The sequence below is a fragment of the Falco rusticolus genome, chromosome 1 (assembly GCF_015220075.1).
Source record: "Falco rusticolus isolate bFalRus1 chromosome 1, bFalRus1.pri, whole genome shotgun sequence".
In the NCBI taxonomy this organism is placed as follows: Eukaryota; Metazoa; Chordata; class Aves; order Falconiformes; family Falconidae; genus Falco; species Falco rusticolus.
Window position 1 is genome coordinate 126860493 of NC_051187.1, and position 26566 is coordinate 126887058.

At 43.8% G+C, this 26566-nt stretch overlaps 1 protein-coding gene across 1 annotated transcript; it reads right to left on the reverse strand.

Moving 5' to 3' along the window:
- CD38 (CD38 molecule) lies at positions 1 to 26460 on the reverse strand. Its single transcript, XM_037400045.1, has 8 exons — positions 26188 to 26460; positions 11535 to 11667; positions 10722 to 10857; positions 9836 to 9918; positions 7997 to 8073; positions 7188 to 7280; positions 4848 to 4934; positions 1 to 1640 (listed from the first exon to the last, which is right to left on the reverse strand). Exons 1-8 carry the CDS (start codon positions 26424 to 26426, stop codon positions 1559 to 1561), a joined length of 930 nt encoding a protein of 309 aa, XP_037255942.1. The 5' UTR covers positions 26427 to 26460; the 3' UTR covers positions 1 to 1558.
- Between the last annotated feature and the right edge of the window lie 106 nt (positions 26461 to 26566).

Sequence of the window (26566 nt, forward strand, 5' to 3'; positions counted from 1 at the left end):
TTTACAGTCAATATTTTATACTATAACAGAAGAGGTACAAAAGCAAGCACAAAGACAAACTCTTCACCTATAGTCAGAAATAATCTATTTCAAAGTATTGGTATGTGTCTGCATTGATGCATCTAAGAAGTTACATAACAGAGTGCAAACAAAAATATTTTCACTTAATGTAAACATTATGGGTGAGGTCTTGGGAGTGGTCCAGCTACGCTCAGTGCAGGCTTGTGCATTACAGAGGAAAGGTTTATCTAGAGACGCGCAAAATTACACCAGCTTGTGTAGTTCCATAAGGATGCTTCACACTCTGGGTAACTGCAATAACATACGGCATTATAACCTCCTGCCTGTGGGATCATGGGAGCTTCAGTCCGCCTAATCTGCTGGTTACGGTGGCACAGCAACACCTAGGAGCATCTCTGTAACAGGGCTTGCTCTGTTCTCTTACTGTCAATGGCACTGCATGAAGGCACTACAGCCACGGCCACAAGCTGCCCTCAGATCTTTGCTTTGTTATAAACACTGCACTATAAACTATGCATATGAGGCTGGTGAAATAGCAATCCAAGGAAATCAATGAAATCTGCTGTTTCAGTGTACTATGGCATGCCCGTGCTTCTGAATTATGCACTGCAAGGAATCACCTTTCACCTCAGAAACCAAGGTCAAGAGAGACTCTTTATTGTGGCAACCTTTTGATGCTTGTCTCTGTTCCAGCGGATGGCCAAGCTGTGGCCTGAAGAACCTTTTATGAGAGTTAGAAGGCTTACGCTTACTGCTATATTAAGAATAAAATGTAATCTGAACTGCAAGAGTGTTTCCAGTAGGATGTTAATAGGGCAGTCTGAGTCAGTCTTGCTATTTTCTCTCCCCAGCTACATATTTGATGTGTTCTTACAGATGCTGGCAACCCCCTGAGTGGTTTCTGGTCTTTTCTTAGCTCAGCTCAGCCATTTCCCCAGCAGCCACTTGCTGTGATGCCCAATAAAAGGTAAGAACCATTCTGCCTCTTCCATTACTTGCTTCACTTGCTTGGGGGTGCCACGGTCCCTAGGAGAAACATGATGTATATATACCGTGTGCCACTGGGCAGTGCTCCCCTCTGGGGGATGTTGCGCTGGGATGCAGGGAGAGTGTAGCATGCTCCAGTCACTTCCCATCCAGTCTTCCAGCAGGGAAGTAGCAGAGCGCTGAGCCAGGCAAGCTCTGCCTCCGCCAGAAAGTCTCTCTCTTCTCTATGCATGCCCCAGGGAATACCATGCTCTGAGCCTGTGGGCACAAGGGGAGCTGTACAGGCGGGAGCAAACAAGGGCAACCATCTGCCCTCAACCACTGAACATGCCCCGGCCCCTTTGAAATAATGTTTGTGTGCATGTGTGTACAGTAATCACACCTAAAGTATCATCTCCTGTTATTTGGTTGTTAGTATCACAGCAAGGATTTCTGGTTATGGACTCTGTACACACCACACTACTATTTATCGTTCTAAGCTATGTAACCTCATCTTTTCCAGTTTTGCATGCAAATAATGAGAGTCCTCAGCAGTGTGTAGGACTGCATTTCATGGAGCTGCCGTGGCGTTGGTGCAAAGTCTGCAGTCTGAGTGGTCAGGATTATGCACACACTGAAGGAGCTGAACTGGCCTGTGATAAGACACAAAACCAAACAAATATTTAGTAACCACTTTGCAAGTACAACAGAGTAACTCCCCAGGTACTAAACCCAACATGAAAGTCACAGTGCATGTTACATCTGTGCTTATAAAGTAGATGTCTTTTCTTAGGTTATTTTTCAGATCTTGCTGCAGAAAGATAACTGGTGTTTCTAGGGGCTAGGGACAAGAGCAAGTGAGTATGCAATAAAGTATGATGTGAACTCACAGCATGTCAGCTACGCTGCATTAACAAAAATAATTATGAAAAAGAAGATCTCTTGCACGGGCTATGGAGTTGCTGCCATGCTGGGAAATTTACCATCTTGCTTAGTCAATGGTAACCTCTAGTGCTACAATGTAAAGCTGTTGCTAACAATGTCAGATATGATTAGATTTTTTTTGCTGCAATCACATCCAGTGAATCTATTTTGGGGTTTACTTGTGGAGGATGCTGTTGACGTGGACAGAAGCAGGAGAAAATGACCAGCATAAATTGCTACATGGCATGAAAAGCGAAATGCTCATCTGATATGGACCCACACAGTCCTGTTTGCAATGACTTCAGTGGAGAGATGCTAACTTGCACAGTCTATCTTGAAGAGTTTTACTGTACGTGTAAATTGCTTATTTTATTATTGCTCTGTATATAAAATACTAAAATTAATTGTCCATATTGCTCTACACAGTTGTTCATGTATTAGTGGAGCTCTGACAAAAAGCCACACTTGTTACTGTGTCTGAGGAGAGTTGTGAATCACAGCAATGAGTGTATCAGCGCTCAAGCAGATCACTGAATGCTGTTATGTGGCGTCCAGCCACATATGACAGCCAGGCAGTCAGGCCCAGCAGCAGGGGTTTACAAAAGGCGGGTCTTGCCTGACTGACCTGATCTCCTTCTATGACAAGGTGACCCGCTTAGTGGATGAGGGAAAGGCTGTGGATGTTGTCTACCTGGACCTTAGGAAAGCCTTTGACACTGTCTCCCACAGCATTCTCCTGGGGAAACTGGCCGCTCATGGCTTGGACGGGTGTGCTCTACGCTGGGTAAAATGCTGGATGGGTGGCTGAGGCCAAGGAGTGGTGGTGACTGGAGTTATATCCTGTTGAGGGCTGGTCACAAGTGGTGCTTCCCCAGGGATCAGTACTGGGGCCAGTCCTGTTTAATGTCCTCATCAATGACCTGGACAAGGAGGTCAAGTGCACTCTCAGTAAGTTGCAGACACCACCAAGCTGGGCAGGACTGTTGCTCTGCTTGAGGACAGGAGGCTCTGCAGAGGGGTCTGGACAGAACGGACCGATGACCCAAGGCCAACTGTGTGTGGTTCAACAAGGCTCAGTGCTGGGTCCTGCACTTGGGTCACACCAACCCCACACAGCCCTACAGGCTGGGGGAGAGTGGCTGCAAAGCTGCCCAGCAGAAAAGGGCCTGGGGGTGCTGGTCAATGGCCATCTGCATATGAGCTGGCAGTATGCCAAGGTGGCCAACAGCATCCTGGCTCGTATCTGAAATTGTGTGGCCAGCAGGACCAGGGCAGCGACCATCCCCCTGTACTTGGTACTGGTGAGGCTGCACCTTGACTACTGTGTTCACCTGTGGGCCCCTCAGAACGAGGAAGACCTTGAGGTGCTGGAGCATGTCCAGAGGAGGGCAACGGAGCTGGTGATGGGTCTGGAGCACAAGTCTTATGAGAAGTGGCTGAGGGAACTGGGGCTGTTTAGCCTGGAGGAAAGGATCCTCATGAAGGACCTTACTGCTCTTTACAACTGCCTGACAGGGGCTGTAGACAGCTGGGGGCTGGTCTCTTCTCCCAGACAACAAGCTATAGGATGAGAAGAAATGGCCTCAAGTTGCACCAGGGGAGGTTTAGATTGAATATCAGGAAAGATTTCTTCACTGAAAGGATGGTCAAGCATTGGAACAGGCTGCCCAGGGAAGTGGCTGAGTCATCATTCCTGGAGATATTTAAAAGATATGTAGACATGGTCCTTAGGGACATGGTTTAGTGGTAGACTTGGCAGTGTTGGGTTAACGGTTGGACCTGATCTTAAAGGTTTTTTCCAACCTAAACAATCATAGGATTCTGTAACAACTCTTCATGATGTGTTACGGGTTTCTCCTGTGCTAAGCCATGAGGGATCTAAGCTACTACTTATTTCCCCTTCCTTCCTGGCCCCTTAGTTTATTCATCTTAATCTAAAATAGTCTGTACCTACTCACAGGTCCTGGGAGCATTGATTAAAGGCTGCATTTACCCAAAGAGAAAGTGAGTACATGATCTGGCAGATTTATGCACTGCACCAGTGATAATTTTTTCACAAGGTGCAGAGTACCCGTTAATCAGGTTCAGCAATACCTAAACAGGAATATATTGCTCTGCCTTCAGGATTAAAGTTCTATCACCAGATAAGGCATTTGTCTCCTTTGCAGACCAACACTTCCATACTTAAAACCGATGTTACAAACACAGCGGGTTTTAGAAATGTTTGTTTACTTTGGAAATGTTATCTAATTAAGAGTTCTTCACTCTGAAAAGCTGTTCCTGACAGATATGAGTAATATTGAACTTTTGCTGCTTTTCTAATGTCACTAAGAAATAGTTTTGCTCTGTGTGAAGGTCTCTAAACCTACACAGAGGGATAAAGCCTCTCAGGCTTCTGTATCTCCTCAGCAGGCAGCTGGAGATTTCAGGCAAGTCAGAACTTGGGCTGCTGTTTCCCAGGTTCCTGTTTTTCTCTCCTGACAATGGTAAATTATAGTAATTAATAATGCTTATCATGTCTCATGCCTTATTCTCTGACAAAGCAGCTGGACAGAAAGTAAGCTTAAACTATAGCGAAGGAAGTGAGGACCATCCTTGACATACTGCGCTATCTGCATGCCACGGGGAGGAAAGCTGCTTACGTGGTTCTGATTATTGTAGGTAAAAAGCCCAGTCAGATGAAAATCTGTTGAAGATTGCTCCTTCTCTGAAAGCAATTGAACAAGCTTAATGGCAAGCACGAGGCAGAGAGCAAACCCCAGACCCAGCCAACACTTGCAGCCCAAGTGGAAGCCCTTGAGAAGCACACAGACACTGAAGGCATGTGATGGCAGTAAGAGGGGAGTCTGCTCTAGCTTGCTGTAAACCCTGTCAAGAGGGAGATGCAATTTCAGGTTTATGTTAGCAAGGCGTTACCAATAACAGCAAGTAATTACCTGTAATTGTCTTCACAGGTGATCTTAAAGTTTCGCTCTTCTAAGATGCTTTTTAACCTCTTTATGGAATGACCTGAGCAGGATTCACTGGAGAGAAAAGTCTTTCATTATTTGTGTTCCTTACGTGTACAAGAAGCTAAATTCCATACTATGTCACTTTGCTTTCTTTCAGGTAAGATTCTTTAAAAGCTTGTTTGCTAATGTGCTGTAAATTCCATTGGTTCTGTGGAGTTTTTGCTACTATTGGGCCTTCGCTGGTAGGAACTGTGATATTCGGCTGTGTACCTTGCACAAGAACTTTGTGCAGGATGGTGTTAGTGGGAAATAATTCAGTTCCATTCATAGTTCAATACGCTCTAGAACTGCTCCAGAGCTATTGGTGGCCTCCATCCACAGGAGTACAATATAAGGCTGTGGAAGGACAAAGGGATCGAGTCCTCTGTGAGATGAGAAAGGACCAATCATGAAAATGAGCAGCTAAGCCCCAGGCAGAACATAAGACAGGAGTAAGCAGGTAGACAACATGGGAGAAAGCATGCTATGAGCAGCGCCTGTCTGTTTGATTCAGTCTGTGGGTGCTGCTGCTTTGTTTTGGCAAGGGGCTGTTTCAACCTCTTTTCCATTGGCAGGAACCCTAACTTGTGTGTTCCTTTTCCATCCAGCTGATGGTTTCATGAAGCATGTAACAATGTCGTGCCTTTGAGATATTTACGTCTATGCTGAATTTGCTTGAAATAGCCCGAGGGGCCCCAAAGCTGAGTGAGAGGACTGACAAATGTCATAGGCAGAGATACTGCAAAAGACTTGCTACCTTGGGATAAAAATAATTACCTAGTCCAGAACATAGGACACACACCAGGGCAATAATACAGTAGCAGATCGTATCCAGTTCCTAACATATGGCATTAGTGGAAAGCAGTTCTCCTTTGTTCACTAAACTTGCCAGATCTATCAGTGACTCATCATGGAATACAAATCAGAAGATAAAAAGAATATCTACTATTGGAGCTAATCCTCCCTCTTTCTCCTTGGAAGGAAGTCGAAAATAAAAAGGAAACTGCTGTGAATGTGGCACAGGAGGAGGATGTGTCAAGAAGGTTGGCAGGGCACTGGGTTGTTGAAGCTGTTTAGGAGGAATGTGATGGCTTTTCTGATGTAGGGGAATCGTGACCGAAAGGATCAAGTGCTATGTCTGTTAGAACTAACGCACAGATTACTCAGTGTCCTTTTCTTCAGCAAACCTCTGTGCAATGGGACACAAGAGTATGTCTGGCACACTGACCACAGGATACATGCGTGCCTGTGGGCTCCAACAGATATGTCAGCTTGTGTGGCAGAGACACTTCAGGTGTCTGGGCTAGGGAAGCTGTTGCAGCACTGGAGCTGGTACTGTGTCAGACAGTGAGGCTGGCTAAGCAAGGGTCTCTGCTGGGTCCACACTCATTCCTGAGTGGCAACTGCATCATCACAGCCTGCTTCCTGACCCACAGGATCAGAGCTGCTGCCTCTGTCATGGGGATTCCTTAGGAATGGGAGAAACCATGGCAGTGTATTATAACCACAGGAACCACAGAACCAGCTCTGAAGGTAGGGGTCAAAGGCCTCTTTGACTGAGCCTCATGCTCAGTGCTTGAAATGTGATAGATCTGCAAATGAATCTGACCAGGATGGAGAAGGTCACTCAGAAAGGCTCAGATGTGATTTGAGGTCACTGTTCTTGTATCAGTAATTCCATGGTAAGCACTTAGACTCCAGATCTGTTATTAAAAATCACATAATCACTTAGGTTGGAAGGGACTACTTCAGATCATCTAGTCCAACCAGTATCAGCTAGAGCAGGTGTCCCAGGACCCAGTCAGGTTTGGGGAATATCCACAGTTGGAGACTCCACAACCTTTCTGGGAAACCTGCTTTAGCATTCAAAATTATTTTATCAAAAATAGTTTTGCTCAGCATAATTATACTATTACTGCAGACAAAGATATTTTCAGCCGTTCACCCTTGCAAATGTAGCCTGCTCTGTGACTTCAGTGCTGCACTCATAATAAAGGTCTGTAGAACTCAGTGGGGTTGGAAAGAACGTAAAGGTCATGGGACCTCTTGAAAGCAAGAAAAATGTCATTTGTCTTAGCTACAACTTCTCAGCAGTACCTACAAAAAATACTAAAGAAAACAACAGTACAGATGTTTATCTTTCCAGTAAACTTAGCAGCTAGGAGAGTGAAGGTAGAGCAGGTATTATGTGCAGGTTTAAGGCAGTGTCACTGTTAGTCACTTGTTAGAACTAAGCTGTGCTGTTTGGCTTCTACATGCTTGTTGTTTCGTACTGGCATGACTTACCTTTGAGGTCCACCGATGTCATGCATAAGCCAAATGTGTACTGCAGAGACTTTATCTGGATTTAGGTTAAAGATCTCAATACTTCCAAAAATGCTGTAAGAATGGGACATGAAAAAGCAAAACATTCTGTTATCTGAAAAAGACGTACAGAGTATGTTCCCCAAATACTAGTGCTTATTAGCGCTGCTGTTATTCTCAGTGAAAGAACGCTATCTTGCCAATGGATTTTCATAGAGTATTTAATCACCTTATGGTAAAATATTTTCTCCCCATTACTTCAATTTCAGAAGGACTTCTGAACCTGTCTGCAGACTGAGACAAGCTGAAGTTTTTCCATCTTTAGTACCTTTGCACCTGTTTGGTTTATTGGCTATTGATTTGGTCCAGTGCAAGGGAAATGAATATGGCTGTTCCCCTGACCAGCACATTCTGCATCTTTCAGTATTATTAAAGACTGCACTTCCAACCAGATGACCCAAGGAAGCACAGTCTGAAAGGGTAAAATCCAATCAGCTCCATGAACGGTTAGAAATGTGTCATTCAAGTGTAATGAAAAAATAAACTGCTATGATAAAGTTACTCTCTGTAGCAAGAGCATACTGGGTACCCCACCCTCATACCCTCTGAAGGATTTCAATTACAGTCACTGCATAGAAGGAGTTAAGTGAATCAGCTCTACCACAGCCAATGGTTTAGACCCCTATATGAGTTTCCCAAAATCTGTTCTGCACTGGGACTCGCTGGCAATGACATGCTCACCAGCGTGCAGGCCCCACAGAAACATGGGTGGTAGCACGCTGAGTAAGTACCTGCTGCTTCTGAAAGCCCCAGCTTCTACTGATCCATTGAGCATCACCTGAACCACACCACATGCTGCTTCTGCAAACTGAACAAAACAAATGGACATTACACTCTGACACTTCATGCAGTGCCGTGTCAAACTCAGGGCTAGTAGAAATTACTGTAGCTTCTTTGATGTCATCAGAACTGATGGATACAAGTAGAGGATCTGGCCAATATTTTTGCAGAACATATCAGTGCAAAAAAACCCAAAGCAACCCCAAAAAGCCTCTAAAAGCTATGGCAAAACAGTGACAAAGGTACATTAGCCAGCTATGAATTGGCTGTCAGAGGCTGCATGGGATTGGTACAGCAACTTTGCTTTCACTGCTGTTTTCAGGTTTTGTAGGGCTTTTCAGAGTCCCAGCAGCTACAGCTATCTGATGGGGCTGTAGTAACTTGCCATAATCCTCAGACTACTTTAACTCAGGTGGTGATGACGAGAACAGAGATGCCACACTAGTTTTAGGACATGCAAACCATCGTGTATTTGTTACACCGTGATTCACCCTCCGTGTTCTTTTGTGGCTTAGGATTTTTCTCCCCAGTGGTTTTCATAAAGCTCATCACTGAGTTTCATTTAATTTGATTTTTACATTACTGGATCATGTAATCACTGCTCTTTTAGTCTTTAAAGCTCACGGCCAAATATTTAAAGACTACTAAGGTTACAACATAAAGTAACCACTTTAGATACATAATGCATTGGTAAGACAAAGAATTTTTAAAAAGCTTGATGCAGGTGACTGTACTTATCAAATCTTCCAAGTCCTCTTACATCTAAACAATGTGGCTCACACTCACATCTTGAGAGCTGTGAAACTGCAGGAAGATTTCATTAAGTGTAACTTGCTAATGTAATACGCGTGAGTTTTAATAGATCTTAAATTTATTTGGACTGGAAAGCCTGCAGCTGAGCAAGACTGACTGTACGGTTGTTTATACCTCCCAGATTCTGGAACTGAAGGGATTAATAAGAACACAGAATCTATTCTGACCTTGGAAAACTTATGTACACCAGTTTACCCACAAAATTATTTTTTTATGGTGAGTAGACTTTTTCTTGGGTACGCGAGAGCTGAAGCATACAGGAATGCCTGCTTTCCACCTGGGCAGTCATCTACTAATAGCCGTATCAAGGATGAAGTCTTGAGAGACATGTAAAATCAAACTGATACAGAACAGGTTTTTTTCTGACAGTTTTTTTCTGTAAAGTGCTGATTCAACAAACCCAGGCTAACTGCTTAACTTGGACTAGCAGGGTCTCATTGCGTTGACAGGAGTTGGCATGTGCATACGAGTGGGTACACCCTAGGAACCTGGCCAGATGCTGCTGTAGGAGGACATGCTCTTCAGGTTTATGCCAGGAAGGTGCAAGGGGATTCTCAGCTGCTTGGAAAAATTCTGTGCCAATTTAGGCACTGCTCTCAATATTTACATGCTAAAATGTGTTTTATTTTAGCAATTTCAGTCCTCTGATTTAATTAAGGTGGTGATTATTATTAGTGTAAGCATTATTTGCAAAGTTCCAGCTGTCTGCCAAGTCTTGCTCTAGACACCAGCACACAGTCTCAGCCCACCCATAAGAATGCCCAAGCTACAGTGCTATTAAATCCTGTACGTAAAACATGGGACCTTGGAAATACACATTTCCAACACCATGATTTTTAGCACCTGAAGCTAAAGCTCATGTGAACTTTTCTGTTGTGTGTTTTAAGTCAAATCTGCAAACTCACATTTTTGGCAGTGTCAAGAACTTAGTGCCTTTCAACATTCTTGGATTCAGGGAGATTTGTTCTAGATCTTACCATCTTGGATGCCATTTTCCAGAACACAGAGCTAGGATTGCTCTCACATTCACTTCGTTTTGGACAGGATTCATAGTTGATTCCTGAGAAGAAATAAATTTATAGAATAGCTAAGGTTAGAATAAATATCATTGCAATGTTTACATGGCTTTGAGAGATGACTAACGATGGCAAAAAGATCTGCCCCCTACCAAAGAAAGAAGGCTACACGACGAAAGGGGTCTAAGAGGGAAACGAATTTGCATGTCTTCAAAGGTCTTCCAGTTTGCTCACACATGTTTTGGGGAGGCAGCTGCAGGCCCTGCATGCAAGTAATTCTCAGAAAACTGATTTTCTCAAAAAAAAAAAAAAATTGAGAAACAGGTGGCTCTTGACAAATACTGTCCAATTGCATTGAAAAATTAAACTTTGCCCAACATTTTCAGTAATTCCAGCCCAGTTTAGAGGTTGCTAGCCTTAAGTACCAACCCAGGGGTCCTGTGGGCAGCAATTGCCCCAGGGTACCCACATAGTGCCCCTGACACTTTGACTGGCCTATGGCCAGGACCTTTTTGAATGGCATTCCTGTTTCGCAAGGGTTTGTACTACAAAGGTCACAGGAAGGCAGCGAGTAAGCTAGATAAAGAGAGCTAGATGTGACCATTAGACCAAGCAGCAACTTTGTGTTTTAATAAAAGCCAAAGCTGTGGTTTTAAAATTAACCCGAGAACTAAGTATTATTTTTGGTTTTCCATAACATGGGACAGAAACACAGTTAAGGTTTTAAACTAAATTACAAGAAAAGAATATGATAAAAGGATTGTGTTTAGGTTTAGATACACAAGAGGAAAGAATAGTCTAGAATTCCAGTGTTTATGTTTGTTTTGTAAAAAACCGGACTCATTACCTGGGGCAGAGGGGTCTCCACACCATGAAACCCTATCAGCCATATAACCCAACAAGGTGTCCTCCAAGGTAAGGAAATTTTGATTGGATTTTGTATAACGATGAGCGAGGTCACTTGTCTTGCTCCAAAACAGTGACTGTGAAATAAGGTACAATGTCTAATAAGTGATACTTATACTAGAGCTGCTCAGGAAATTTTCCTGGAGAAAAACAAAACCAAAAAATATCATGATAATGAAAGAGGTTTAGTTTTTATTGAAATGCTGCAAGTTCACCTTAGTGGGTCAGTTCTTACTCCTGCAGCCCATGCTCCCATTTCCAAAATCTTTTTGGGTGGTTACTTTTTTGTGGAAATGGATGCGTTCAGCCTATAAAGCATTTTGAAAGAAAGGTTTTGACTAGTTCTCATAGGATACATAACTAATTTGTTGTGTGCTTTGGAACTGCACGTGGAGGAACAGCTTTTTGGAAGCAGTGTCCCTTTAACAGCATGATGGGATGCTCCTTACAAAAAGCCACCTGCTCAGGGAACAGGGACATCTCCCTCACTTCACCAGGATGACCCTGGTACTGGTGTTTGAGGCAAGCCTCACACAGGGATAATCTGCAGTGACAGAGAATGAACAAGGTCACTGGGGTCCAAAGGTGATAACTGCAGGACTATTGCAGTAAGGGCAAAAGCAAAATATCACCCTAGTCGACCTACAGACCCTCACAGTCATTACGGACAAGATCCCATCGCTCAGAGCACTGCGCAGGCATGCCATTGCACAACAATCCTACCTCAGCAGTCCACCATGCATCGTACTGTTACCTTGTTACAGGGTATAGGATGACTCGCTAACTCCATTAAAGGCTGATAATCTTCTGATGTAATATTACAGGGGTTCTTGTAAATGAACGCATGTTTTAATGATTCCCATATTTCTAGGCAATCCTTATCTCTGCTGAAAGATTAAAACATAGTTAATTAGTATTTATGAGTATTTATTGCTGTGATAGGATGTCCTTCTGTTATGGTTAAAAGCTTTAGAAGAGTTCTAACTGTCCTTAGGCACCAAAGTACATTATCCATTACAAAAGCAGAGTATCTCAAGCAAATTAAGTAAAAACGGAGGAATCATAGGATCATTTAGGTTGGTAAAGACCTTTGAGATCATCAAGTCCAACCATTAACCCAGAACCGCCAAGTCCACCACTAAACCGTGTCCCTAAGCACCACATCTACATGTGTTTTGAACGCTTCCAGGGATGGTGGTTCCACAACTTCCCTGGGCAAATGAACAGTTTTAAAACATCTTTCTCTCTATCCTGCATTTTGAATTTCTGATTATTGCAATATCTGAATGTCCTCTATGGTTTTGTCCCTTAAAAAGAGCAGTGCTGATATCACATAACCAGAAGATCAGATTTCTTGATTATTCATACCAAATCATGTGAAGCAAATGTGGCAGGCTATAGGTTGTAATTTTAAAAGTATGGCTGAAGGATACTACCTTCTCAGGTACGGTGAGCCAAAACTATGCCCATGCATCTCCCTGTACAGAAATAATATCTATATTTTTATCTAAAACAAAAGCAGGTGTCTGGCTGTTTTGGACCTGATATGATTTTCGCTTATGCACTCATTTGTAGTTACTGACTTTGCTGGAGCCACAGCTGATTTGCACACGTATAGCCAAGATCCAGATCAGGTGCTTGGTCGACAGTGGGTTTTTTCAGTCCCCTCCTGATCCTACACCCAGTTACAGGTTCTGGCACTTTTGCTCTCACTGGCATGAGTCAGAGGAGCTCCACTAAATTTACATGGTGGGGAACTGCTTCTTGCCACAACACAACTCTGTCACCGCAGCCTGTGCTTGTTTCTTAAGACACTGCTTCATCAGCCTAGGAAATTAAAGCACCTCTCTGTTGACAGGAGGGCTCCTTTCGGACTACCAAGAGGAACTCTGTTGCACAGTGTGGGCAAGCAACTGTGTCTCTGTACTGATGTAGTGCCATGCTCCCTTCCTGAGGCTGCAGCATACAATACCATTTGGGATGGCTCAGGACATTTGCTTTCTTGTACTTGAGATAATGAATGAAAACTTTGTATTAAGATAATTTGCATTTATTGCCTGTCCAGTATGGGTTTTCAAGGCTGTGCCCCATGGGTGTACTTCCTTTCCTCTTCCTGCTCCCACAGTTTCAGGCCCCTGTGGAAAGCCAGCCTCTCTCCTTACAGCAGTGATAAAAAACTCTCTTCTCGATTTTAATGTAAATTTAAAATGTTGACTGCCTTATCCTGCTGTCTGCATGTCTGAATGGAGCTCTTCTGTCTTTGACTCATCTGATCTTTCTTCACCATTTGCAATCATCTTCCAGAGTGTTCCCACTAAAAGCTGTTTGAAGAATGGACTTTGTCTTGTGTGAAGAAATTAGAGCCTTCAGAGCACTATAAAGCCAGCACTGATCAATTAGTACACGACAGACCCACAGCTGCAGGCTTTGTTACCAGCTGGCACATCCACGTGGGATGTGGAATCTGATCACTTCCAAATAGTCCTAAAGGGATTAAGAAAAGCAGTAGCAATTCATTGAAGATTTCAAAGCATTTTCAAGTTAATTGTCCCTACAGCTGCGTGATCTCATTCCTACTGCTGAACCTGATCGCAATTTCTACACGTTTAAGCATCAGGGGGCCAAACTGGAATGCTGAGCTCTCTGTGTGACGTGGGCTGCAGGAGCCAGAACCACTGAGCTCCTGGCCGTCTCCTTGCTGTCTGGGCATGAGCTCCCCTCCTTTCCTTCCTCAGCCTTATGGAAAATAATCAGAAGACAAATAGGAGGCCAGACTCACTCTGTGGCCAGAAGAAAGCGACAGCACCTGACAGCACTGTGTACCAGAGGGAATGTGTCCACCAGACGCACCGCAGGGGCTTGGGCCGGTATCATGCCAGGAAGGACCAGGCAATCCACAACAAGATGTCCCTGGCCTTCCTTCTTTTCTGCCTTTATTTATGTAGTAGCAAATCTAACTGAGTATTGTATATGATATTAGTTATGGGGAGGTCATACCACCAAGGTGGTTACTACAGCAGGTTTCCATGCCCCGGATTCTTCCAGCCCTCTGCAAAGGCTCCGCGGTGGGTATGTCCTCAGCTCTCGCTCCCACGGCAGCCAAGCATGTTACACTGCAGAGCTCTAGCTGGGCTGCAGATATGCCGCAGCCCAACCTGGCAGATTTCAAGCAAGCTTGGGTGCTGCTGCTGCAGAGTGCTGTCCGAGACACAGCCTGAGCCTGGGGCAGGGCACAGGCAGGTCAGCCTGGAGCGTGTCCGGCCGGCCAGGGCAGCCTGGCTGCACGCCCCATCTAACGCCTCACCGTGCAGTCTGGTACTGCTGTGTTAGGGACCACACCTCTTGCTTATACCAACCAAATTTACCTCCAGGTAAGGAAAGACTAGTAAGAATGATGATTTTTTACAGGGCTGTTGCCTTTTATCTGGGAGCCTAAATGCACTTCCAGTTACAGTCACCGTAGAAATCAGAAGCCAAACTGCAGATGCTCTAGGGAGCACAGTCAGTGCACTGTCATGTCAGGAAGTTTTCACATGTTTTACTTAGCAGAATTTAACTTGAGTGTATTAAATTTTCTCCTGGAGGAGCCTGTCCCTGGCTGCAAACTGTGTAATTAACCTGCAGAGACCATCCTTCTAGCTTTGGTATTTCATTTAGGAGTTGGGAAGTTGTAAATACCTCTCACTGCCACTTAGGATTACAACATGTCTGCACTGAATCAGCCAAAAGAGAGGGCTCTGGGTGATGGAGGGCAGAATAGGCAGCTGTCCCCTTTGCTTTGCACAGTCAACAGTATAATCAAGAGAATTTGTAGGGCTTGGCTATGAGCACTGGTACATCTCACAGACATTTATATGGCTCACACCTTCTCATCTGTCAAATGATTTGTGCTCCTGGCAGAAGCTTTTTTAAAATTTTTTTAAGCTACTCCTGAAATCTGTTATATGTAACAGTGTTAACAGCCACAGATGACAGCTGGTTACCTGGTCATTTACTCTTTCATATTACAAAGTTTTTAAACTTGGTCTCAGAAGACAAAATATTTTTCAAGGAATCATAAGAAAAATCTGGGGGGTTTATTTCCAAAGCAGAAAGGTAAGCAATACACACAATACAAAGCAGTTCTGCTGCTGGACTCAAGTCATGGCCATAAAAAGCACAAAGCAGCAACCATCCAGGTGATTAACAATCCTCCCGGGACAGCTTGCTGAGTCACAAATTCAAAGCATCAGCTCTCTAGCATTTCAAGACACCAAGCTCAGTACTTGGTGATGTGCATGGATGTCACTCGTGCCCAAGAGAAGAGTCTTTATATCCATGGTCCTGGCAAAGCTGAGCAAAACTACAAATGTCACAGAAGTGGTATGGCTTAGACTTCAAATGGGGGAAGGTCATCTACAGCTGCTAATCGGCGTGGTACTTTTAATTGTATAAACTAAAATGATAAGGCATGAAGATGGGCTTTTATAGAAATTAGGTAATTTCAGCATTGTTTTAGAAATCAAAATACAGATCTTCAATGTAAAAAAATACATGCAAGAGCTTAACAATATTTCATTTTTGCTGTCCTCACCTATCAAGGTGGATTAAAATAATTCATTGATATGCCATTGGAAAGCTATTTCTCTGATACGAAATACAGGTTTCGCCTCATATCTCAAAGAGATTGCCAGTCATGTAGAACTGTGATTTTGATTGATATATGGAAAAATAAGTCATGACAAGTCTTTTGGACTTGTTAAAGCCAGCTCCAGGGAGATATGCCACTCTTTCCAGCCTCACTGTTGAGGTAGACACTTTTCACCTCTCCCTTTTTCCAGCACAGCGAGAAAACATTTGTCTGGTATGCAGCGTTTAATTCACGCTGAGCAGAGGTAAAGGCAGAGACCTGCTGTAGCTCTGGGCCTCCTGAAAACAACACGAGAAGTTCGCTGGCATGTGGTATGCTAAAAATTCCAGCAAGAAGTTTCAGGTTGAAACAAGCACATCTGCCCCACCAAAAAATGCCTGAGAAACAAACTGTCCTCCCAACTTCTCATTGGGAAGTTCTCAGTCACAGAATGGGCTCATTTTGTTTTCTTTCTTGGTGTACAAAAGAAAGGAAGCATGCAAAAGAGATCACCAGTCTACCAGTCACATTTATCTAATCCAGATACAGAAATCCATGGTGAATGCGTTACATACCACACTGCTGGGAGGCTCATGTGATCTCCTTCTCTGGTTTTCGTTTGTATGTTTTGGGTTGCATATTAATTCTGCATCATATCTGCAAATATCATATATTTGTGCATAACAGATTTCTTCCTTTGAGGTTAACTTTGTTTATGCTTAAATATTTAAGGCCTTTTATTCTACTGCAGAATCTGAAATATTTAATCCAAATTCAGTGACATGTAACATAAACACACTCTAATGTTATGTTTAATTTTTTTAAAACTTTTTTTTTATGAACAGAGTTTGGGAAATGCTGGCACGTGTGAAATAATAACTAGCTTACTTAGAAGGAACACTGTGAAACCTGCTGTAAACTCAAGAACTGAACTTACAACCCTTTCTCCTGAATGTGAGGACTGCAGAACTTGCCTCATGACCTTCTGGAGACAGACACTATATCCTGTACTCTGTAGAGTGTTGAAGAAGGGCTGGGATGCAAATAACCATTAAAACCACATCGCCTTATTAAATCCAAATGTTATACATACTGCAAAGCATATCCTGCCTTTGTCCTTACATTTGGGTAGAAGTTGCATTTTCCAATGAATTTGAGTATTTCTACCCATTTACCTTTTATATGAATATCACACTAATTTATCAGACAGAAGCTGGAGCCAAGAATAGTTCCATTAGCAGCTATCCTAGCAGCCAAACTTTAATGTGCTTATTAGAAAAACGGACAGCTCCTGCATCATTATCTCTTGCATATCAGTACACTGGTCTGGCTAACCTTGAAAGAGTATCCTTTCACTTAAGGGAATGGGATGGCATTGAACTATCTGGAAAATCACTATTAATATAGATCTCCTTTTTCTTTACTTTGTAATTTTCTTTAACTGGACATGACAGAGCAAATTCATCCCCAACTGAAATCTATTTAATTGTTATAATATCATGAATAAGTTTCATCCCTGCAGATTTCAGTTACACCATGAACAATGTCTTGCTTTCAGTTACTTGGGCTGTGTTGCTTGTACATTTATACTCAAAGATTTGAGAGAGACGCTTCAAGTATGGGACCCATTTTAAATTTGTAAGAAATTACTTCTGGGCTTTGTTCTGGAGAACTCAGTCAACCCTGCCTGTATTGTTCAAATCGCTGTGAGGCACAGATACTTTCCTGGTGAGACGTGGTCTCCCCTGCACCCAGTAGCGGCTTTTCCAAGGTCTCAAGTTTTCTTTCTAAAGCACGCAATGTCTTCAGGCCACACTGAGATTTTAATTGTGGTTCTGTGGTGAGGCTCTGAAGTTAGAGCTGGAAACAGTCCCCTGAGTCCTTTACGTAACTGGCCTTTGCAGGCACCAAACCTCACCAGCAACTGCAATTTGTATAAGAAAACCCTTCTCATTTGCTACCACTGTTAGCCAAAACTGTAATGCAGATATGCAAATAAGCACTCGGAAATTTGGCTTTTTAAAAAAATCAGTGAGAAGTTTGTGGTTATTATGAAGCTCCTTAAAGGCTTAAGGTCAATTCACACTCTGCTGGGAGCCTAAGGTATCGTCTTCACCTGTGAAAGCCCAGGCATTTCAGAAGGAGAATGCATATTGAAGGATCTAAATGGTGTAGCAGTATTTCTGCATCTAACAGACCCGTCTCTGCCTGTGTTTTAGTTTATCTGCCTCCTTTAGGTGAACTGTGATGGCTGTAGACAGTGCTGCAATTTACACATCCATATTCAATTTGTTTTTTCATGTAAACTTGTGAGTGGCTATGTCTTTATGTTGTCAAAAACCTTTATGCCTGTGTTGAGGAAGCCCTCTGTAACCCAGAATCCTTTTGCTACCTTTTTTGCCCTAAATATTTCTGGGTTTTCTTCCGCTGTCCCTTCCCTTCTCCCAGCCTGCTGCTGCTTTGGAGTAGCTTTTTGGAGCGGCTGCCAAGCCCAGCCCAGGCGGCTGTGGTTGCGCTTCTCTGCAGCCAGCTCGAGCAGCAGGTGTGAGGAGCTGGATGCCGGGAGAACACTGCCACCAGGAGGGAGAGGGGGCTTCGCAGGAGCCCCAGCTGAGGGCAGCCCCAAAGGTGTGCGGTTCTTCATGCCAGCTGATGGCCAGACCCATCTCCAGACCACCTGTCAGAAGATGGGTACGTGCATGCAACAGATCAGCTCCGTGCCTATTCTTCCAGCACCTAAAATCTCCCATCAGGTATCTTTGTGCTAAAAATCAGACAGATATGATTTAAGAGAGGTCAGCCAACACGCTGTCATCGCTGAGGATTTGATGAGATAACTGTCTGCTGTTGTTAGCATTAGGATAATAGAGAGGGGGGAAATTACCAAGGGAAAGGAGGAAGGAAAAAAATCACGGAAGACCTGTCAATCTCAATGTTTCCAATGAGCACCAGCCTCTCACTACCCACTTAGTTTAATTATTGTAAAGTGTCTGCCACCATAACATTTCTGACTAACTTTTTTTCAATATGAGAATGACATACTCTATTTTCTTGGCAGCTTGATTTTGTAGGTATTGCTCTCTGTTAATTAAATAGTTCAAAAGCCAGTAAAGAAAATGTTGGAGGAACTGACTGGGGATACAAGATCCAAAACTCTGCCTCAGAGAAAGATGACTTCTGGAAAAGTTGCCTGCAGGCAGGGCGATTAAATTCCCCACAGCAGAGGTGGGGAGTCTGGAGGTCTGGAAAAAGAAGTACAAGGTGAGATTTCCACTGGGTGCACCTCAGGGCTGTGTACATTCATTTACAAGTAACGACTTGGAACGAACGATAGCTCCTCATTACATCGGTCCTTCACCTTTGGCAACAATGAGAAGGTTTTAATGGCAGGTGTACTTGTGGCTTTGGTTTATAGTTCCTAGAGTGTTTCACGTGTGTTGTGTGCTCCAGGACAACAGTAAGCCTTACCACCCTTCCTGGGAAAAGTTGAGCCAAGAGGTGGCAGCTATAAACCAGTGAAGGGTTCATCTACATAAGCAGATTTTTTTGCTGGCTAGATTTCAGCTTTCCTGGGTCAAAACCCAAGCTGCTAAAGCAGATGGTGTTTTCAGTGATGCTCTGTAAGTGGGACACAGTGTCTAGAAGGGCAGAAGCTTCACCTGGACTGCATTTTGACAGAGGGTCATAGCTGCTTTACAGTTTAAGCTTCCAAGTGAGGGCCATGTCATCAACAGATAGAAGGGGAACAAATTTAAGCTGGAATCTTGCCACTTGATTAGAAAGTGTATTTTTAGTATTGCTTTATTTTTAATATGAAACTTGGAAAAACACTTCTATAAGAAAGATCTAAATTAAAGTATGTTATAGCAGGGAATCACTCAACAGCTTAATGCAGCTGCGGACTATCCCCCCCCCCCCCCCCCCCCCGAAAAAAAAAAATAAATTGCAGTACATTAGGTTTTTTTATAGAACTGAAACTGCTGGGATGTGGCATAAATGCAGTAAGGAGAAGTCCCTGCTTCAAGGGTGGCATGTGTCAGCAAGACAAGGACAAGGGAACAGATCAGAGATTTAGTACAACTGTGAGTGAGCTACTTGCTAATACCTGATTTGGGTGACATCTCCTGGGAAGACAGCCCGCATCTTCAGCATCTGTTTTTACCCTTGGACACTTAAGGGAGATTTTCATTTGACCCTAGAGAGAAAAAGGATGCCCCTACAGAGAAGCAAAATTATATTTCCCCACAGTGCTCTGAAGCGTTAAAATTTCTCAAGTTTTAACCATACCTTAGCAATGACAGCTGAACAGTATCACCTCTAAGCACAGCTGTTTTCACTGACATCTCTACAGATATTACAGGAGAACTGAAGCAGGGAGAGGTGGGGAGGAAAAGGATTTCCCCTTTCAGCAACAACATGCTCTTTGACTGGCCTATCCAAACATCTAATAATTTCAATTCTAAAACAGTGCCATAATTTAGACAGCCCCAGCCATTGCTCTGTATAGCCAATTCTATAAAATCAATGAACAAGAGAGAAGGCAAAGAACAGGCACTGACTGTATATGACTAAATAGCTGCATAAAGTTGCAGTAGAAAAGTTGGACAGTATTTCATCAACAAATATTTCTGATTAATGTATAGAAGGCCAGTACCGACAGAATGATATTCTCTTTGGTATCTTGGATTAAAACCAAAGGAAACTTTCACTGCAAGCAGATTTATTATATGATGTGGGGTAAGTGTGATGCAGTATGTGTAGGCTAACCTAAATGTGAAAAATTATTTGAAATCCTACAGAATCTTGCAGTAAGAGCCATTAAATATCTAACCACTGTTAAATAAATGTAAGAAGTTTGAATATATGAGACATACATAGTCATTTAATATCAATTTTCATATGATTATAACTCAATATAGATGACAGAGGAGTTGACATATGGCTGCCAAAACAAGAGATAAGTTCAGGTCTCAACAGCATCTCTGTACCTCAGAAGTACATTGATGTTGGCCATGGAGAAAAGACAATGCAACTTTTGACATCTTCCCCTTAAATCTGCAGGAAACTCTCAGGCTTGGGTTGCTCTTGTCAGTGGAGTTACAGCCTGGGAGGGTAAATTTTAGGCGCAGAAATGAGTATGAGCTTTGCCCAGAATTGGATGGCCTTTCACAGCCTAGCATTGATGTTTATACTCAAGAAAAGCAGAAACAAATGTTGGCGGTTAATTATCTCAAGAACAAATAAATGATAGCTACTCACTGCCACATGAACTTGTCTCTTGCTAAAGAGAAAATGAATTCTTTCTAATAAACCTCCTCTCCGAAAAGATTACAATGACACCCAAACAGAACCCTATCTTACAGCCAAGAATAGTTAAGAAACTAGCCCTGTATAGCATGAGGGCTCATTTGAAGGACCAACTATAGAACCAGTGGCCCCACCTCTAAATCTTAAAGTGCTAATAACTGTCCATTTGTGCCTACTAAATGTTATACTCCAGCTTCCCATTAAAGCTCAATACAGCATATTTTGATGGAAGTGTATCTTTAAGTAAGACTCAAGCAATTCTTAATGTTTATATCTTAGTTACCAAGAAATTACAAGAACAGTCAAAGTCACTCACATACAAGTCAGGGGAAAACAACTGTAAAAGAAGACCTCGTTATAAGTATTGAAGGACAGAATACATGAAAAACAGCTATGCATGCTTCATGTAACAAAGGCTAACAGAGAAAAGGTATTAAAGTCATCATATTGGCATATGAAATAGGGAGAAGAATATTAAGAACATACACTGAAGCATTGTAGCAAATGTTCTAACTTGGGCGTTCTAATAAGCAGTGTGTTATTATGATGATACAGTGCCCACCTTAATACTGAGAGACAAACTGAAAGTAGCAACAGATATCAACTCCATTGCCATTACAGAGGAGCCAAAATGTTGCTGCATCACTGTCCTAGTTAGTCAGCGGACCTCTTGCAGTCTAAAAGCATTTTCTAAGAAACAGGAGAATAGAAAAGTACCTCTGGAGACTGTCTAGTCCAATCCCTGGCTCAAGCAGGTTGCTCGGAGCCATGTCCAGTCTGGGTTTGAATATCTCCAAGGATGGAGCCTCCACAAACTCTCCAGACAACCTGTTCTCCTCTTGGACCACCCTCACAGTAAGAAAAGGATTTTTTGTCTGATGTGTAAATGGAATTTTAATTATTTTCTTTGTTTAAGTATGAACAGAAGTATTTTAATTAGTGCCCATTGCCTCTTGTCCTGCAACTGCATACTGTGGGAAACCTCGGCTGGTCCGAGGGATCGGAATGTGAGCTTAGCCTTGAACAGATACCCGTGTATCCATGAAGAGTCCGAGAAGTCCTGAGAAGAGCTGAGCTAACAAGATAAAGGAACTGACAGCTGCGCAAGTAAAAGAAGCGTATTAAAGATGTGTCGAAGAAAAGATCATCCAATCATGAACTGGCGGTCTCTAATTAAACCAATCATGTATAGACACATGTTCTTAAGAAAAATATAAAAAGGCTTGTAAGAAAAATAAACAGGGCCTTTCATCGCCAGGTTTTTGCATTGTCAGACTCAGTAGGATTGCTGGGCCTGGAGAGTCACGTACGTTACCAAAGTGGCTCCCTCTCTGCATACTTGGTGCTCTCTCACTGACAGAGGTTAGACAAAAAATAAGCTGGTTTGATTTCAGCCATTTCCAAATAGCAGGTCCGTGCAAGCTTGGCTTAGCTTGGGTGAATGGGAGACTGAGAAGTGACTGCAGATCCGAGGGGGATACTCACTGCATGGGAATGAAAAATTTCTTGGGCTGCAAATTTAAGATGAGTTTATTTCTAGACTGAAAAAAAAGCATTGTTTATGCTTTGGGGATCAGTGACTATGACCTTTTAGAATATATCTTCTCTCCTCCTTTCCCAGGGCACAAGGTGTCGATCCGTGCCTGACCTCAGCCTGCCAACCTAGCCACGGTGGAGGAAAATGAAATCCGTTAACTCCGTCAACAAGTTCCGTGCTACACCTGTTACTGCCGGTTTTCCCCCTGCAGGCATCAAGGCACAAAGCCATCACAAACAACATCCCCCAGCCATGGTAAGTTACCAGGTGGCCACAGCTGCTCTCGACCAGCCCTGACCTCCCAAATGACCCGGCCTTGCCCCGGCACAGGCTGGTGCTGGTGGGTGCCCCGCTCTGCTCACCCCTACGCCTCCCTCCTCCAATTATATCTGCGATAAATTCCTGCAAGCTCAAATTTGTGTTGCATGAGACCCGGAGTATGAGAAGGGTGAGTTTCCGATAGCCACGAGGGAGGCCGCACCGCTGGGAAAGAGGAGACTGAGTAATCTGAGGTCAAATCCTTCCCTCAGCCTTTGGCCCCTACTCAGACAAAACTACCGCGCGTACCAACAGCCACGGTCGATGACTTCGGCAAGACTAGTGAAAGCAGAACTTGCAGCTTTTGTTAATGTTGAAAAAATCTCAGACTGCTGAGCTGTGGCAAGCTATGGCTCTAGCTCCGTCTCCTGGCAGCTGCCAGTATCTTCCAGGGAAGTCAAAATGAAACACTGCTCTTTAATGTCAGCATCTGGGTGTGCAACCCTGTGTGCGAGGAACAAACCCCCTAAAACCTGCTGCTAGACCACCCACATTTTCTCCTAAAAAATGGGGCTAATATTGAAAATACCCTGTTTAAGCATTTGGTATTCCCTGCCTCCTCGCAAACTGTGGCATGGTGACAGTTCTGTGCAGGAAGATGAACCGAGGAAACTGTGGGTGTGCAAGTCAGGCAGCCAGCAGCAGAGACAAAACTGAGGATTGCATTGCACACAGGTACTTCAACAATTTTTTTTCCTCAGGTGCTGCATACAGTACCTGAGAACTGCCCTTTAGCAAGCAAGTTCAATACCGCGCCTGCATGTTTTGATGGCTGAGGGGGATAAGCACATCGACAGGGTAATACCTGATTGCATGAGGCAATTCTTCAAAACGCGACTGCAGACAGCAGCAGCCTTTCCAGTGGCCTCACTGAGCTTGGGTTCAGCCCACAGACCATGTCGCAACAAAGAAGAGCATGACCAGAGTGTACTGACTGTGTACGGTGTCTGGGGCTCCAGGAAAATGAGGAAGAGTGCAAGGAGGTATCCTCTAGGATTAAAGCAGCCATGATGGTGGAGGTGTGTACGTTAGCATGTCCCTGGCCTTCTCACATGATTTATAGCATGCAGTTGCAAAAGCAGAGCTAAAGGGGGGCTGTAGACTTGTGGCCTTTGTTAAATCCATCCATGATATCCAGAAACATTATGAAAGTCCATATTCATATGTCAACAATCCCCCTTTTTTCTAAAATCTGCCAGCTATTCCAATTTGAACTATGGCACTCCAAAATGTAGTAGTCACACTCACTAACTACTGCGGTGAATAGATTGCTATTTTTAAAAATATAAAATAAAGTATCACCAAAGATGGAACTTAGTGGCTCTGATATAAAAAGGTAAACGTATGAGGAAATGCCCATGAGTTTACTAAAAGGAGAGTTTTTTAAACAAATGCGCATGTTGGTGTAAGATTAAAAGGGCAAGAAGAGATTGTGGGCAAATTTATGAGGAAATGAGAAGATGTCTAACCAAGGCACCAAGGTTCCCATGGTGGGATCGGTGGCAACAGAAGTCCTGATTCAATATAGACCACAGCTTGCTCAGCTCATAAACCTGCCCAAGTTTCTGCAGTTCCTTGTTCCTACTCCTTTACTTTGATTGAGTGCATCAAAGATCTCACGCAACACAAGATCCAAGGCCTACATTAACGATGAAAGAGCATGGGATGAAAGATAGGGGGTGCTCTGATGTGTCCTAAAGGCAAGCATTTTGTTATTGCAAAGTGCCAGCAACACAAGTGGTTGCATACACGACAAACTGCACCAAGGTCAGCTGGATCAGAAATGAGGAATCTCGTGTTGGATTCCCAGGAAAGCACCTATGTTTAATCCTTTGTTCAGGAACCTCCTGAACATTTCAGGTGTGTGTGAATGAGCGTATTTTTCCTTTCTTCAGTGTTCTACGTCTTGGATAGATTTGTCTCTTAAATAAAATAAACCAAAAAGCGTCCCACTATACAGAAGTCATTTAATCTGAAAGAAAGTGAGCTCACAGCCATGAAGCTGTTAAACATTGTTGGATTATGAATAGCACAAAATGTTATGCCTTGTAAAAACAACCTTCCTAGAAAATTTATGATCATGAGTTTGTGATTTTTTAAAAAGTGTCTTTGAAATAATTGCTTAAATAAATTATTCCCAGTGCTATTTGTGGTTCAGATTCAGCCTGTTGTTATGAATGAAAACGTAGGTGACTTTGAAAACGTGTTCACACAAAACTGGTTTTCACATCTTCAGCACCCCAATTTGAACGAAACAAGCATAAGTACTAAAGGTTATCAGGCTTCAAAATAATTTCAGATTTAAATACGAAGTGTATTTAATAAATAAGCTTCTTTAATAAATTCGTGTGTGCCTTTAGAAATATGTACATGATTTTGCAAAACCTTCAGGAGCTTTTTAATTTTATTTGAAAAAGAATCCCCCTTCCCTCACTAAACCCACGTAGGTGTTTAATGTAAAGCATGAACTTAAGTCTCTGCATGCTTGGGCCATGATTTTCAATGTGACAGTTTCCCTTCAGATGCTGCAAATCAGCTTTTAAATATGGCACCAGACATCCAGGGCCAAGAGAAGTCCAAACACAAGCAAACTATGTACAGCTTTGTTCTCATCAGCAAAATGTTATGAAAACGAGAGGTGGCAATTGCCTTTTGTAAGACAAAGACCAGGATGGTTCTGTCACCTGGCCAAGGTGTGGGGCAGCCCCACAGCTCTCAGCCCAGGGTGGTGGAAATGGCTGTCAGAGGCTTACTGCGGACACAAGATCGGGTGACTGGAGCCACAGAAGCGATGGATGTGTCCCTGCTGAGAGACCCTGGCTGCTCTGGATCCTGTCCTGAGGGTCTGTGTGTCCCCAACACTTGCAGGGGGCGGGGCTGGGGCACTCCTTATTTCATACTCTGCCTTTCCCTGTGGTGAAGTAGATCAGAAAATCAGTTCTCAGCCTTAACAGACGTGGGCTCAGGGGATCCTCTTCTGCAGCAGAGGAGAGGTGGGCTGCTCGGGGTGTCACACCACCTGCTGCCATGGGCTGAGCAGGGACCAGCACTGGGTGAAGGCTTTGCCTGGGACTGCTGTGCTGGCAGTTACCCATCTGTACTGCTCCGTGCGAGCTGTCTGTGTGCTCATCGCAAAGTCTTACCCACATGCTAAAAACACCTGTCTTGGCTAACCCTGAGATATTTCTCAATGCTTTTCTAACACCTTTGTCCATCCTTTAAATCTGTGCTGAACCTTCTCCTTTTCCTCCCTGCTGTGTGGGTTTGGTTACACGAATGCAGGATTTTTGGCAGATCAGCTTTATAGCAAATTGCTTACCTCCACGTACATAAACCTGTTAGAATGCAGCTTTTATTTCAGCTGGCTTTAAGGAAGTTTCAAAACCTGTTGATGATTACGTTTTGACCTAGGATTATTGTTCATTACACTGGCTCTGCAGGTAGTTTCCTTAAAGAGCCCCCACTCAGGTGCTGATGGTCGCTGTCAGAGTCTGAACATTTTGCTACAAAACGGGGGTCTTACCCCCCTGACTTCTCTCTGCCACTGCAAAGAGTGGACACAGCCAGGTGGAGGTGAGAGCCAGCTCTCTTTGGATCACTTTACACACCTGATGCACACCCGAGACCACTACTCACCCCAGTTCAGGGTACCGTGCCGTGATGTAGTTATAACATCTTCCCAGGATGACTTCCTGCAGGTTCCTAGTGGTCCCTCTGTCCTTCCACTTCAGCATTTGGGGGCTGAGCTCTCGCTCCCCGTGAGTCAGGACGGAGGCCAGCACCACGGCGAGGACGAGGGCGGCCAGCAGGACCGCGATCCCCACCAGAAGGACGGTGCGCTGCCGCGTCCGGGCAGAGCCCTGCTGGAAAGGCATCGTGCCAGGGCTCGGTGAGGAGCAGCACCAACTGCTCTCCCAGCGCGAAGGGAAAACAGCTTTCTGGGCTGCCACCCGCGCCGCCCCCCCGGCTCGGCCCCGCCAGCGGGAGGCCGGGCTGACCCCCGCCCGCCCCGGGG

Bases quoted from the DNA above. Each gene is read 5' to 3' on its own strand.
- CD38 (XM_037400045.1), bottom strand. From the start codon at position 26,426: ATGCCTTTCCAGCAGGGCTCTGCCCGGACGCGGCAGCGCACCGTCCTT. The intron at 11,668-26,187 runs GTGAGTAGTGGT...TTAATCTTTCAG, and splicing joins GCACGGTACCCTGAACTGGG to CAGAGATAAGGATTGCCTAG. The intron at 10,858-11,534 runs GTAACAGTACGA...CTTATTTCACAG, and splicing joins ATCCTATACCCTGTAACAAG to TCACTGTTTTGGAGCAAGAC.